At 42.9% G+C, this 12,715-nt stretch overlaps 1 protein-coding gene across 1 annotated transcript in view; it reads right to left on the bottom strand.

Moving 5' to 3' along the window:
• Positions 1 to 12,715, bottom strand: part of pik3r5 (phosphoinositide-3-kinase, regulatory subunit 5) — a 121,325-nt gene that overhangs the window by 84,207 nt on the left and 24,403 nt on the right. Inside the window, exon 2 of the mRNA XM_080208929.1 lies at positions 6,662 to 6,768. Within this exon, the coding sequence (XP_080065055.1) occupies positions 6,662 to 6,755 (94 nt within the window). The 5' untranslated portion in view covers positions 6,756 to 6,768. The remainder of the gene's footprint in view (positions 1 to 6,661; positions 6,769 to 12,715) is intronic.

Below are 12,715 nucleotides of genomic sequence, written 5' to 3'. Positions count from 1 at the left end.
CATGGGCTTCCTCCAGGTGCTCCGGTTTCCTCCCACAGTCCAAAGATGTGCAGGTTAAGTGGATTGGCCATGCTAAATTGCTCTTTAGTGTCAGGGGACTAGCTAAGGTAAATGCAGGGGGTTGTGGCGATAGGGGTTAGGTGGGATTGTGGTCGGTGCGGACTTGATGGGCCGAACGGCCTCTTTCTGCACTGTAGGATTCTATGATTCTATGAAATGCATTTGCCATACTTTTTCACAGTTTCAAATTAATCTATATTTAAAGGGCAGGACATATAATCTCCCTTTAACATCTACTTCTCTGTGGATTGGGTTTTAAGTCATTTTTAGTATAGTTACTGGACTACATAGAGTCAAACTCCATGCTGATCAGATCCCATCCTTTCCTTTGTACACTCTCTACATCACTTATATTGTATTTAACGTAAAAAACATACATATCTTTTCTTACGTAATCTTCTTTAGTTTTCTCAGAATTGTTTTTACACATATCAAGTACATAAACTGTTGCAATGCTATTCCTTCAAAACTATTGCATTTTATGAGGCCACCATTTGAAATTATGTGGAGGAAAATTACACTAAACAATTTTCACCCAATGCCATAGAATCATAGAATCCTACGGTGCAGAAGGGGGCCATTCGGCCGATCGAGTCTGCACCAGCCACAATCCCAGCCAGGCCCAATCCCCACAACCCCATGCATTTACCCTGCTATTCCCTCTGACACGGGGGGACAATTTAGCATGGCCAATCCCACTAACCTAGGCATCTTTGGACTGTGGGACGAAACTGGAGCCCCCCAGAGGAAACACATGTAGACATGGGGAGAATGTGCAAACTCCACACAGACAGTGACCCAAGCTGAGAACGAACCTGGGTCCCTGGTGCTGTGAGACAGCAGTGCTAATCACTGTGCTGCCCACTGTTCTTTGTTCAGCTGTGTTTTTGTGTAAACTAATGCTATTTAAAGTATGTATTATCAAATTATGCAGGCTATATCCTTCTGGTTCCTGCTTAGGTCCATTACAGGGCGCACAAAGAACAAAGGATGAATTATGTGAATGAAGCAGGTGATGCCAGTATCCAAACTATAACAGGGTGTGTTTAGTCAAATTATATTTTGGATGTTATTGCAAATCAGCCTATTTTTCCCTGCTCACCAACAATTGGTACGGAAACAGAGTACACAGTCGAATAAATAATGAGGATCCAGCCCAGAGAAAACAGAAGAAGTGCAAACAATGGAAATTTGAACAAAGAATTCTGGAAGTGCACAGCAGATTGAATTTGAGAGAGAAAGGGAGGATATTAGAAACAAAATTCTCCTCTTTCTGCTGCTGACTGATCTATCGTTTTTTTTCCAACATTTCTGGTTGGAATTCTCTAACCTCACCTGCAACCAAGATTCTCCAGTCCCGCTGCAGTGAATGGAATTTTGGCTGAGCGCCAAATTCTCCTTTCTCACTGGCAGCGGTGGCATTTACATACAAAACCACAGAATTCTGGCCTCTGCCTTTGGTTTGTGGTAACAAGTCTTAACACCAGGTTAAAGTCCAACAAGTTTATTTGGTAGCATAAGCCACAAGCTTTCAGAGCACTGCCTCTTCATCAGGTGAGCGGGACTTGTGTTCACAAAGAGGGAATATATAGACACAAACTCAATTTACAAGATGATGGTTGGAAAGCTAGTCTTTACAGGTAATCAAGTCTTAAAGTTACAGACAATGTAAGTGGAGAGAGGGTTAAGCACCAGTTAAAGAGATGTGTATTGTCTCCAGCCAGGACAGTCAGTGAGATTTTGCAAGCCCAGGGAAGTTGTGGAGGTTACAGATAGCGTGACATGAGGCTGTCCTTAAGTGTGCGGAACTTGGCTATCAGTTTCTGTTCAGTGATTTATTTGTGGCACAGTCTGTTTAATTCCTTACAGTGCAGAAGGAGGTCATTTGGCCAATTGAGTCTGCACCGACGCCCTGAAAAAGCATCTTACCCAGGCCCAACCCCTCAGCCTTCCTCCATAACCACCCATATTCCGCACTGCTGATCCTTCTGGCCAACACATCTTTTGACATTAAGGGGCAACTTAGCATGACCAATCCGTCTAACCCACATATCTTTGGACCATGGAAGGAAACCGGAGCATCTGGATGAAACCCACGCAGATATGGGGAGAACATACAAACTCCACACAGTCAGAATCGAGCCCGGGTCCCTCGTGCTGTGAGGCAGCAGTGCTAACCGCTGTGCTACCCTATAGTCCTTAAATATGTATCACTGATGGAATATAAATGAGGGAAAATAGATTGTCTGCTCCAAGTTTATTAATTATTCAGCTTTTATAACCTTGGAGGAGCAAACCGGCCCAAAGCTGGAATCCAACCCAAGTTTCTGGCACAGTGAGGCAGCAGCGCTAATCACTGTGCCAACGTGCTGCCCTACTCAAGTGGATATTTCCTCTAGTTGAGCTTGCTTTTTTGTTGATCCCACAATTTGGACTGACACAACAACCCATTTGCATTGTGCAATGCTGTGATGGGTTACAGATTTGCATTTTCATGACAAGTTCCTAATTTTCAGTGTGCTATGACAGGGATGGTGAAGGCTAGGTGTTTTCCCTGAGAGTGAGGCAAAGGAAAGCTGAAGCGCATCATCCCAAGGCAGCCACGCAGGCCTTTTGCTTACTGTTTAACTGAATCAGTAAACTGCGGAACATGTTGTTCAGAATCAACATTCGATCCTTGTGTTGACAAGAAAATTGGATAGAAATAATTTGGAAATTGATTACTACAAAACGTGCTGCACTGTGGTATTTTATCAGACATGAAACAATTTTCCTTCTCACAGATGCTTCCAAAATTATTCAGTAATGCCAGCAGCTTTTGTTTGCATTTCAGATTTGCAGCATCAGGAATTATTTTGCTTTTGTGTTAAATATTGGCTTTGTTATCTTTACAGAAAGTGCAACGAGCAAAGAACAAATAACAGTACAGCACAGGAACAGGCCCTTCGGCCCACATCAGCACACAACACCTTTTAAACTCAAGACCTTCAAATCATCGAGAGAGGTATAATGATTTGAAAAGCCAGTGAAAACATTTTGTGTTTTTGTGAAATAGGGTATTTAAAAATATTATTCTGCAAACTAGCATCTCCAAGAGAGGACTTGGCTTGTGCTTACCATACATTCCAATACACTATCTAGAAGATTTTATTTGCGTATGCTAGATGGCAAATTTTTAAAACGAGGATTAATAACCTCGATAGATCAAAATTGTGAAAGATATTTTAATTATAATATGGCCAATACCACTATCGAATGGTTTAAAGTTCCCTTAGAGGGGAGTTTACAGAATAACATTTTTGCCTATTTACCAATGAAGAGTGTAGGCAGCACCGTGGCTGGGTGGCACAGTAGCATAGTGGTTAGCACTGCTGCCTTACAGCACCAGGGACCCTGGTTCAATTCCGGCCTCAGGTCACTGTCTGTGTGGAGGTTACACATTCTCCCTGTATCTGCGTGGGTTTCCTCCCATAGTCCAAAGATGTGCGGGTTAGATTGATCGGCCATGCTAAATTGCGCCTAATGCCAGGGGATTAGTAGGGTAAATGAGGGTCACGGGAATAGGGCCTGTATGGGATTGTGCTTGGTACAAATTCGAAGGGCCAAATGTCCTCCTTCTGTGGGGATTCTATGATTTCTATGAACGACAAAGACGATGGTAAGTATTCTACGGTGATTGTTAACAACAATAATTAGCATTTCTGCAAATATAATAAAATATTAATTTGCGCATGGGCCTTCAATGCTTAAGGGCCAATCAAATTATTTCACTTTACCAAATTACATCCAACACATGACCCACAATGAGGGAAAATTGCAAATTTTTAAAGCAGGGATTTAAAGCAGCCTAGCTAGACCAGAATTGTTAAAGACATCTTAATTGTAATATGGCCAATACCACTTTTGAATGGTTTAAAGTTCCCTTTATGAGGGAAAATTGCTCTGAAACAACCTTGGCCGCACTTTTACCTGAGTCAGCAGTTCTGGCTGCTTGGTCAGGGATTCATGTGGATAATAAAGACTTTGTGCTGACATGGGCTGGAATGGGAATTAAACATTCCTGGCCACATTGAGTCCAAAAACAATGGGGAAACGGGACAATAAAGATGAGCATGTGGAAGCATTGATTAAGGATAAATATCATGGTTCTAGGGATATAGTGTATGGAAATGGTTTATTGTTGCTCTCCCTGAAACTTGCTGTTCAGATTTAAGCGCACAGCCTAAGGGGGCGATCTTACCAAACAAATTCAAAGGAAGTGACCAATCAGCACTACCGGCAAGGCCACCATATCAAGTCCCCATTGATGGGGACCATACGTGATTCCCCGCCGGTGAGGACCTTCATCGGTGAGGCCGTTAAGACAAGTGAGCCCAGGCGATTCTGTCTCGGGCTCACTAATTATATTTAAATCAATATTTCAAATGATTTAATTTCAATAGATTTGAATATTATAATTAGCCTCACATCCTTCCCAGGCATGAGGCTGTTCTCACTGGAAATCTGGACCTGGTAAGAGTGCAAAAGGCAAGAAACTAGGCACAAAGCTGATCATGCGCCTCTCACACGCCAATCGACCAGCCGGGTGTGCCGGTAAGATCGCTCCCCCCTTCCAATATTCAAAGCGTTCAAATGTTGACAGGGGGAATTTTCCATCCTCTCCTGCTGACAGAATCTTCTGGTTCCATTGGAATCAACCTCTGCCATGGGTTCCCCAGCAGTGAGACGGGCGAGCCATGCAATTTGTCATTGGTTTCAGCAGGACTACAGAATCTGGCTGACGGCCAATAGCAAAGCTGTCTCCACCATGGAAAAACCCGCCACAGGGAGTCTGGAAACTTCCGACCGGAATCCATTCTGCTGGAGTTGACGAACGGGAAGGGTATGCATGGAATGTTTGATTGTGTAAATGGGGATGTTGAATACAGAAATAAGGATTAGGGGTAGGGCTAAACAATATAAATGGCTGGTTAGGCCCCAGCTCAAGTACTGTGTACAGTTCTGGGTGCTACACTTTTCAAGGCTTTGGAGAGCATATAACAGGATGATAGCAGAGATGAAGGACTTTAATTAGCTAAAAAAAATTGAAGATGGACTTGTTCTCCTATGAACAGGGAAAATTAAGTGGAGACCAAGCAGAGACATTCAAAATTATGAGGGAGTTTGCTAGAGCAAATGAGGAGAGCTTTTCTGGCAATTGGGTTGGGAACCAGGTCTCCAATAATTGGCGAGAGGACTAAAGGGGATAGGAGAAAAATTTATTTTTACACAGAAAGTTGTTACTATTTGGAATGTATTACCTGAAAGGGTAGTGGAAACAGATTCCATCAGAACTTTCCAAAGCAATTGAACATCTACTTTTGACAAGACCAATCTGCATGGTGATGGCCAGAAAGCTAACTTGAGATTAAATCAGATTAAATTCAGAAAAACGTCGACAAAGGCCTGATGGACAGAATGGCCTCCTTCTGCATTGTCAGGTTCTATATTAGAAACATTTTGGAAATGCATTAGATGTTGAAATGAAATCTATTGAAATGTTGATTTAAATATAATTAGTGATCCCAGGATGGAACTGTCTGGGCTCACTTGTCTTAACTGGCTTGCCAGTGAAGGTCCTCACAGGTGGGCATCATGTATGGTCCCCATCAACTGGGGCTTGATATGGTGGTCTCACCGATAGACCATTCATGAATATTTATGTCTGGATAAATATTCATGAACGGCTTCATGTTTGCTGCTCTTCAATTTCAAAATGTAGGGACATTTGAGGGTATTACACTAAATTTCATCAGCAAGTTTCAGTATGAGCAACAATGAAATCATTTCCGTGCATTAAAGCCAGCATCTGACATATTGTAGTAAGGATTGTGTCCAATAGGCAGATTTATCTCCTAAAGGTCATGCTTGCATCTGCCGTCTATTACTTTTGACGTTGCATCAGCCCAGTCCAATCTTTACTAGGGCAGACGGCAATACATGTCTGCGCTCTGGAGAAATTCTCTACAGCGATGATTTCACTTCCTAGTGTTCGATTAACTGATTTCTGATTTTTCAAAGACTCCAGTTTCATGAGGTATAACATGCCATTCGAGAAGCAAACTGAATGCTCACCCCTCTATGATCATATTTAACTATTGCTAATCCACAATGGAGCAACATGTTTATTTATTAGTGTCACAAGTAGGCTCAACATTAACAGTGCAATGAAGTTACTGTGAAAGTCCCCTAGTTGCCACACTCCAACATCTGTTCAGGTACTCTGAGGGAATATTTAGCATGGCCAACGCACCTAAACAGCATGTCTTTCGGACTGTGGGAGGAAACTGGAGCACCCGGAGGAAACCCATGCAGACACAGGGAGAAAATGAAGACTCCGTACAGACAGTGGCCCAAGCTGGGAATTGAACCCAGGTCCCTGGCGCTGTGAGGCAGCAGTGCTACCCACAGTGCCAGCGTGCCAATTCAAGTATGTAGAGAAGCTTATAGAAGGATATCTAGTAGGTAGCGGTACGATCGGCGCAACTTATGGGCCGAAGGGGCTGTTTGTGCTGTAGTTTTTCTATGTTCTAAGAATACATTTTGTAATGAAGTGACTCACCCTTCCAATTCGAAGAGATAGTTCTATCCAATCCATGCAAACACCTCTCCAGGGCATGATGGATCCGATCCTCTGTACAGGAGGTATGCTGCATTTTATATCACCACCTAAAAAGAAAAGTAAAGAAAGTTTATAGACATTGTTACTGTCCAGTTGGTTCAATAGAGAAGAGATGCTGACTCTAGACTAGAATAATAATAGGGATCAATACTCAGACATACTTACAACTCAGAGCTTAAATTTTTAAAGCTCATTTTTCAGTGCTGTTGACACTGTTGTTCAATGTGCCTTTTGTCGTCTTAATGGGTATTTTCTTGAAATTTCCTCAATTTCATAATCTCAAGCAATGCTATAATAATCAGGAAGTGACATGTTGCTGGGACAACTGGCGTATGATGTCATGATTACGGGCACACAATGTCCAAACACAGAGTTACACGGCAGACTCATTTACTTCAGTGGAGTTAGCTTTTATCATTTTGCGCTTGGATAGGATCATATATAAAAATTAATTCTGTCATATTCAGGAGGGAAGACTAAAACTGTTGGGTTTACTAAAGGGGAGGCAATGCCTAGTGGTATTATCGCTAGACTATGAATCCAGAAACTCCATATATAGATGATCTGGAGGAGGGAACCAAGTGTATGGTGTCGAAATTTGCTGATGACACCAAGATTGGTGGAAAGGCAAATTGTGCGGAGGGTGTGGAAAGTCTGCAGAAGGATCTAGATAGGCTGGGCGAATGGGCCAGGAACTGGCAAATGGAATTTAATGTTAGCAAGTGTGAAGTTATCCACTTTGGTAGGAATAATGGTAGGAAGGACTATTACTTACATGGCGAAAAACTGCAGTACGCAACGGTGCAGAGGGACCTCGGGGTCCTTGTGCATGAGTCACAAAAACCCAGCCTGCAAGTGCAGCAGGTGGTCAGGAAGGCAAATGGGATGCTGGCCTTTATGGTGAGGGGGATTGAATATAAAAGTAGGGAGGTCTTGCTGCAACTGTACAGGGCACTGGTGAGGCCGCAGCTGGAGTACTGTGTGCAGTTTTGGTCGCCGCACTTACGCAAGGATATTTTGGCCTTGGAGGGAGTGCAGAGGAGATTTACTAGGCTGATACCGGAGTTGAGGGGGTTGAGTTATGAGGAGAGGCTGAATAAACTAGGCTTGTACTCGTTGGAGTTTAGAGGAATGAGGGGAGATCTCATTGTGACATATAAGATGATGAATGGGATGGATAGGATAGTGGTGGAGAGGCTCTTCCCGCTCAGAAAGGACAGAAGGACTAGGGGGCACAGCCTCAAGATAAAGGGGGGGCGGTTTAGAATGGAGTTGAGGAGGAACTTCGTCACTCAAAGGGTGGTGAATCTCTGGAATTCTCTGCCCGTTGAAGTGGTGGAAGCTGCCTCGCTAAATATATTTAAGACGCAGGTTGATAGGTTTTTGATAAGCGAGGGGATTAAGGGTTATGGGGAGAGGGCAGGAATGTGGAACTGAGCCACGACAGATCAGCCATGATCTTATTGAATGGCGGGGCAGGCTCGAAGGGCTAGATAGCCTACTCCTGATCCTACTTCTTATGTTCTTATGTAACTCAGCTAATATTCTGGGAGCCTGGTTTCGAATCCTACCACGGCAGATGGTGAATTGAAAAATAAATCTGGAATTAAGAATCTAGTTGATTCCTTAAGTGGATGACCATGAAATCATTGTCGATTTATCGGAAAACCCATCTTGTTCACTCATATCCTTTAGGGAACGAAATCTGCCATCTTTGCCTGGTCTGGCCTAGACCCATTAGAAAATGATCAAATTGTGCAAATAAGGGAGTAAAATTAAAATCAATAATGACCTTCGATGACACTCTGTGAGACAGGCTTGTTTGTGGACTTTGCAATTCAAAGACGATTGCTCAGCTGCTCACTAAAATCTGCTGCTGAGACGACGGTGTCCATGGAATTGGTCACGAAAGAAGTTTCTTAAATTGGAGCTGGAGCCAAAGTACATAAGATGGAAACTGACAGGGAGAAACCTCTTAAAATGCAAACATGCCACATGTGCACCCAGGTAAGACACTCGCCACATGAAAGTTGGAGCAGAGAAAATAAATGTAAAAAGCTGTGGCAAGAAAGGCCACAATATGAAGGCTTGTTGGACATGTCAGTCTTTGTATAAATGCAAAAGGGGTCTACAAAATATCAGATGAGGACAAAAATTTCCAAGGTGAAACCATACTGGAGAAGATCGAAGAACTGAAACCAGGTGTTCTATCCACGCAAGGGCATATGCAAATGTTCCGTGTTCATCCAAAGTTAGACCGAAATAAAGATGGAAGTAGATACGGGAACAGTTGTATCACTTCTCCCAGAAAGGTTTATAATCAGGAGCTTCAACATCGACCACTAAAACCTTCAAACGGAATCATGCAACATAGAAGGCAGTTCTATTGACAGGTAGAGGCTAATGACCAATCAGCAAAATTGTCTCTGCACACAGTAAAGAGCCATTTTCCTGCTCTCTTTGGAAGAGCACAGTTACACAAGATCAGGATTAACCGGGAGCCATTAACCAATTGGCTGACAGCAGAGCATGCTGGCAAAACCTCTGAAGTATAGGAAGGTGTTTGTGAATAGCCCAAGATCCATGACTGGAGTGGAGGCAAAGCTCAAGATCAAACCTAGATGTTTCAAGACAAGAACTGTGCCTTCTGTAATAAACTGAAGGTAGAAGTGGAAAGAGAGAAATTAATCAAGGATGGAGTGATTGAACTTGTAACTATGGATGATTGGCCAACTCTAATCACCCCGGTTATTAAATGTGATGGTTTTATGTGTATCTGCAGAGACTTTACCACATTGGTAACTCCAGCACTGTGTGTGAACATCGCCATTGATTGAGGGCCTATCAGCTGGATTGTCTGGTGGTCTGTAGTTCAGTAAGATAGATTTGCCCAAACATACCTCCAGATGAGTTGCAACCACTGCTAATGAATATTACCCACAAGTGATTGTTCCAATATGAGCATCTACCAGTCGGAATAACATTAGCACCAGCCACATCCCAGAAATCAAAGGAGCAAATTTTAAGTGGCCTCAAACATGTCCAGTGTTACTTGGATGGCTTTCTTATCATCCATCAGTCATCTGGAACACATAATAGACTAGGAAGGCTTCCACAAAGAGAACCAAAGAAAATGACAGCGATCCGAGATGCACCAAGACCACCAAATGTTGCCATCATTTTTAGAGTGAATGAATTATTTTGGGAAGTTCATCCCAAATCTTGCAACACTACTAAAACCACTTTATTACATGCTAACCAACAATGGAATTGGGCAAACGAGTGTGAATGTCTATACAAAGGAGGTAAAGACCTGCTCAACCAATCCTAGGAACTGGTCCACTTTAACCCAAGTTGAAAATTAGCTAGCATGTGATGCATCGTCCTGCAGGGTGGGTGTTGTTGTATCTCACGTTATGACAGCTGGGAAGGAATGGCCAGTAGTGTTTGCATCACAAATGTTATCAAGTGCAGAATCAAATTATGCAGAACAAAGAAAATTACAGCACAGGAACAGGCCCTTTGGCCCTCCAAGCTTGCAATGACCATGCTGCCTGACTTAACTAAAACCCCCTATCTTTCCAGGGACCATATCCCTCAAAAAGAAGCACTCAGCATAATTTTTGGCATTAAACAATTTAACTGGTACCTGTATGGAGGAGAATTTACTTTGTTGACCTACCACAACCATTTTTGGTCCTTACTAGGGAATTCTATTGTGAGCAGCAAGTCATCTGCAAAGACGGGCATTGATATTATCAGCGCGTAATAGTGAAATCAAGTATCGGAGATCAGAATAGCATGCTGACGCAGATGCCTCATTGAATCATAGAATCCTACAGTGCAGAAACAGGCCTTTCAGCCCATCGAGTCTGCACCGACCACAATCCCACCCAGGCCTTACCCCCATATCCCTACACATTAACCTGCTAATCCCGCTAACCTACACATCCCCAGGACGCGAAGGGGTAATTTTAGCATGGCCAATCAACCTAACCCGCACAACTTTGGACTGTGGGAGGAAACCAGAGCACCCGGAGGAAACCCACACAGACGCGATGAGAATGTGCAAACTCCACACAGACAATTTGTCAATCGTTGAGATTGATAAAATCAAATCATGAGACAGCAACACCAATATACTATACTTCTCCAACAGAGAGAATGTCCCAATAACATCATCTCAGGTGCAAAAGCACACGAGGAGTGACCCAGTAATATGTAGGATCATGGACATGGTTTTAACAGGAACATCACTGGACAAACAAAGAGGAAACTTGAATTAATTGTTCAGAATGGAGTATTAGTATGGGGGATCAGGGTGATTATCTCTCCGTGCGTACCAAACCAGATCCTGCAGCAACCGCATGAAGGTCAGCAGGGTAGCACAGATGGAAGAGCTTGCACAAAGCTATTTTTGTGGCTGGACTTGACTCATAAATAGAACAGAAAGTGAAGCAATGCCAGACATGTGCTAGGATGCAGCATACTTCACCTCTACAATCATTTCATTCATGATATTGGCCAAAACAGCTTTGGTAGAGGATACATATTGACTTTGCGGACCTACTGAAGGCTACATGTTTCTCATCCTAGTGGATGGCATTCAAAGTGATCTAAAATCAGGGTGATTAAATCCACCACAAAGGAAAGAACCATCGAGGAGTTAGATGACTTGTTCCCAAACAATTAGTTAGCAATAATGGGGTGCAATTCACATCCCAGAAATTTGTGGATTACCTTAAGAACAATGAGGCAAAAGCCCCAAAACATAACTACACATAAGGACTGCCCTATATCATCCATCAACTAACAGATTGGTGGAGGGGCTGGACAGTCATTGAAACATGCCATTAAAGTGACCAAAGACAAAGGTTGTCATCCTGGAGTGTAGACAACTTTCTCACATCCTATCAGACACCATCTCATGCCACCTCACCAGGGTCACTGGCAATGTTGCTCCTGAGGAGGACACTGAGAACTAAATTTGACTTCCTCACACCACCTGACACCGCTACAATAGTAGAGTGACAACCAGAAGCACAAGTTACTTGCCATAAACGAACATCAAAACTAAGGACTTTTATACAAGCAGAAAGAGCTTAAGTAAGAAACTACACTACAAGTGAGAAGTGGGGACCTGCAAACATTCTAGCTAAGACAGGCCCGATTTCTTATGCAGTGCAACACAGGGATCACATCCTTGCTTCCAAAAGTGAATTAGTGCAGACCACATCAGAAAGGCTTGCTTCAGACATCCAAGATTGTGAAATCTCTGAACCAGGGATTACTAAGATCCAAGTTCAGATTCTACTCCAGTAGAACAAACAACCTCTCTGGAAGCTGACAACAAATCAACTTCACAAGAGGAACTCTCTGATATTTATGAGGAACAGGCTACCAAGGATGTCAAAGATCAGGCTTCAGTACATCGTCTCTTATCAAAATGAAATCGACATCCACCAAAAAGACCCTTGCGTTGATTGCACATACATAGGTAATAATACTTAGTAATGTAACTGATGTGTAAGCAGTAATATTTAAAAGTTTGTTGCTGTAGAGGGAGGAATGTTATGTATCGCAAAGCAATGCACCTCGGTGTGATTAGTCACATGACGTGCTGAGACATCACCAGAAATATTTGCAGGGGTCTGTTTCTCTTCCATCTTGGACTGTGATGAAGCAACATCTACCTCAATAAACTCCAACTTGTTGGTTAAGCAATCTACAGCGTTGCTACCTATTATTTTGCTCTTTGCTGTAGAAGAGGTGAAACCCACAAAACATACGAGTATATTTTTCTTTTCCTGCCAGGCATTTTTCTTTCTTTATGTTGGTATGTACATTAACTCCCTCCATCTAGTGATATGATTAACAGGGTGGGTACCACTGGGGCCCAATGACTTCTGGCCATGTGCACCCTGCTACATGACAACCAGGTATTCTCCACTTGCCAGGGCTATCTGGAATGGTGCTGAAAACCTTTGCAGGCTG

The sequence above is a fragment of the Carcharhinus amblyrhynchos genome, chromosome 21 (assembly GCF_965287045.1).
Source record: "Carcharhinus amblyrhynchos chromosome 21, sCarAmb.v2.hapA, whole genome shotgun sequence".
NCBI lineage: Eukaryota > Metazoa > Chordata > Chondrichthyes > Carcharhiniformes > Carcharhinidae > Carcharhinus > Carcharhinus amblyrhynchos.
Note: the sequence above shows the minus strand (reverse complement) of the source record. Positions and strands in the feature narration are given on the sequence as shown.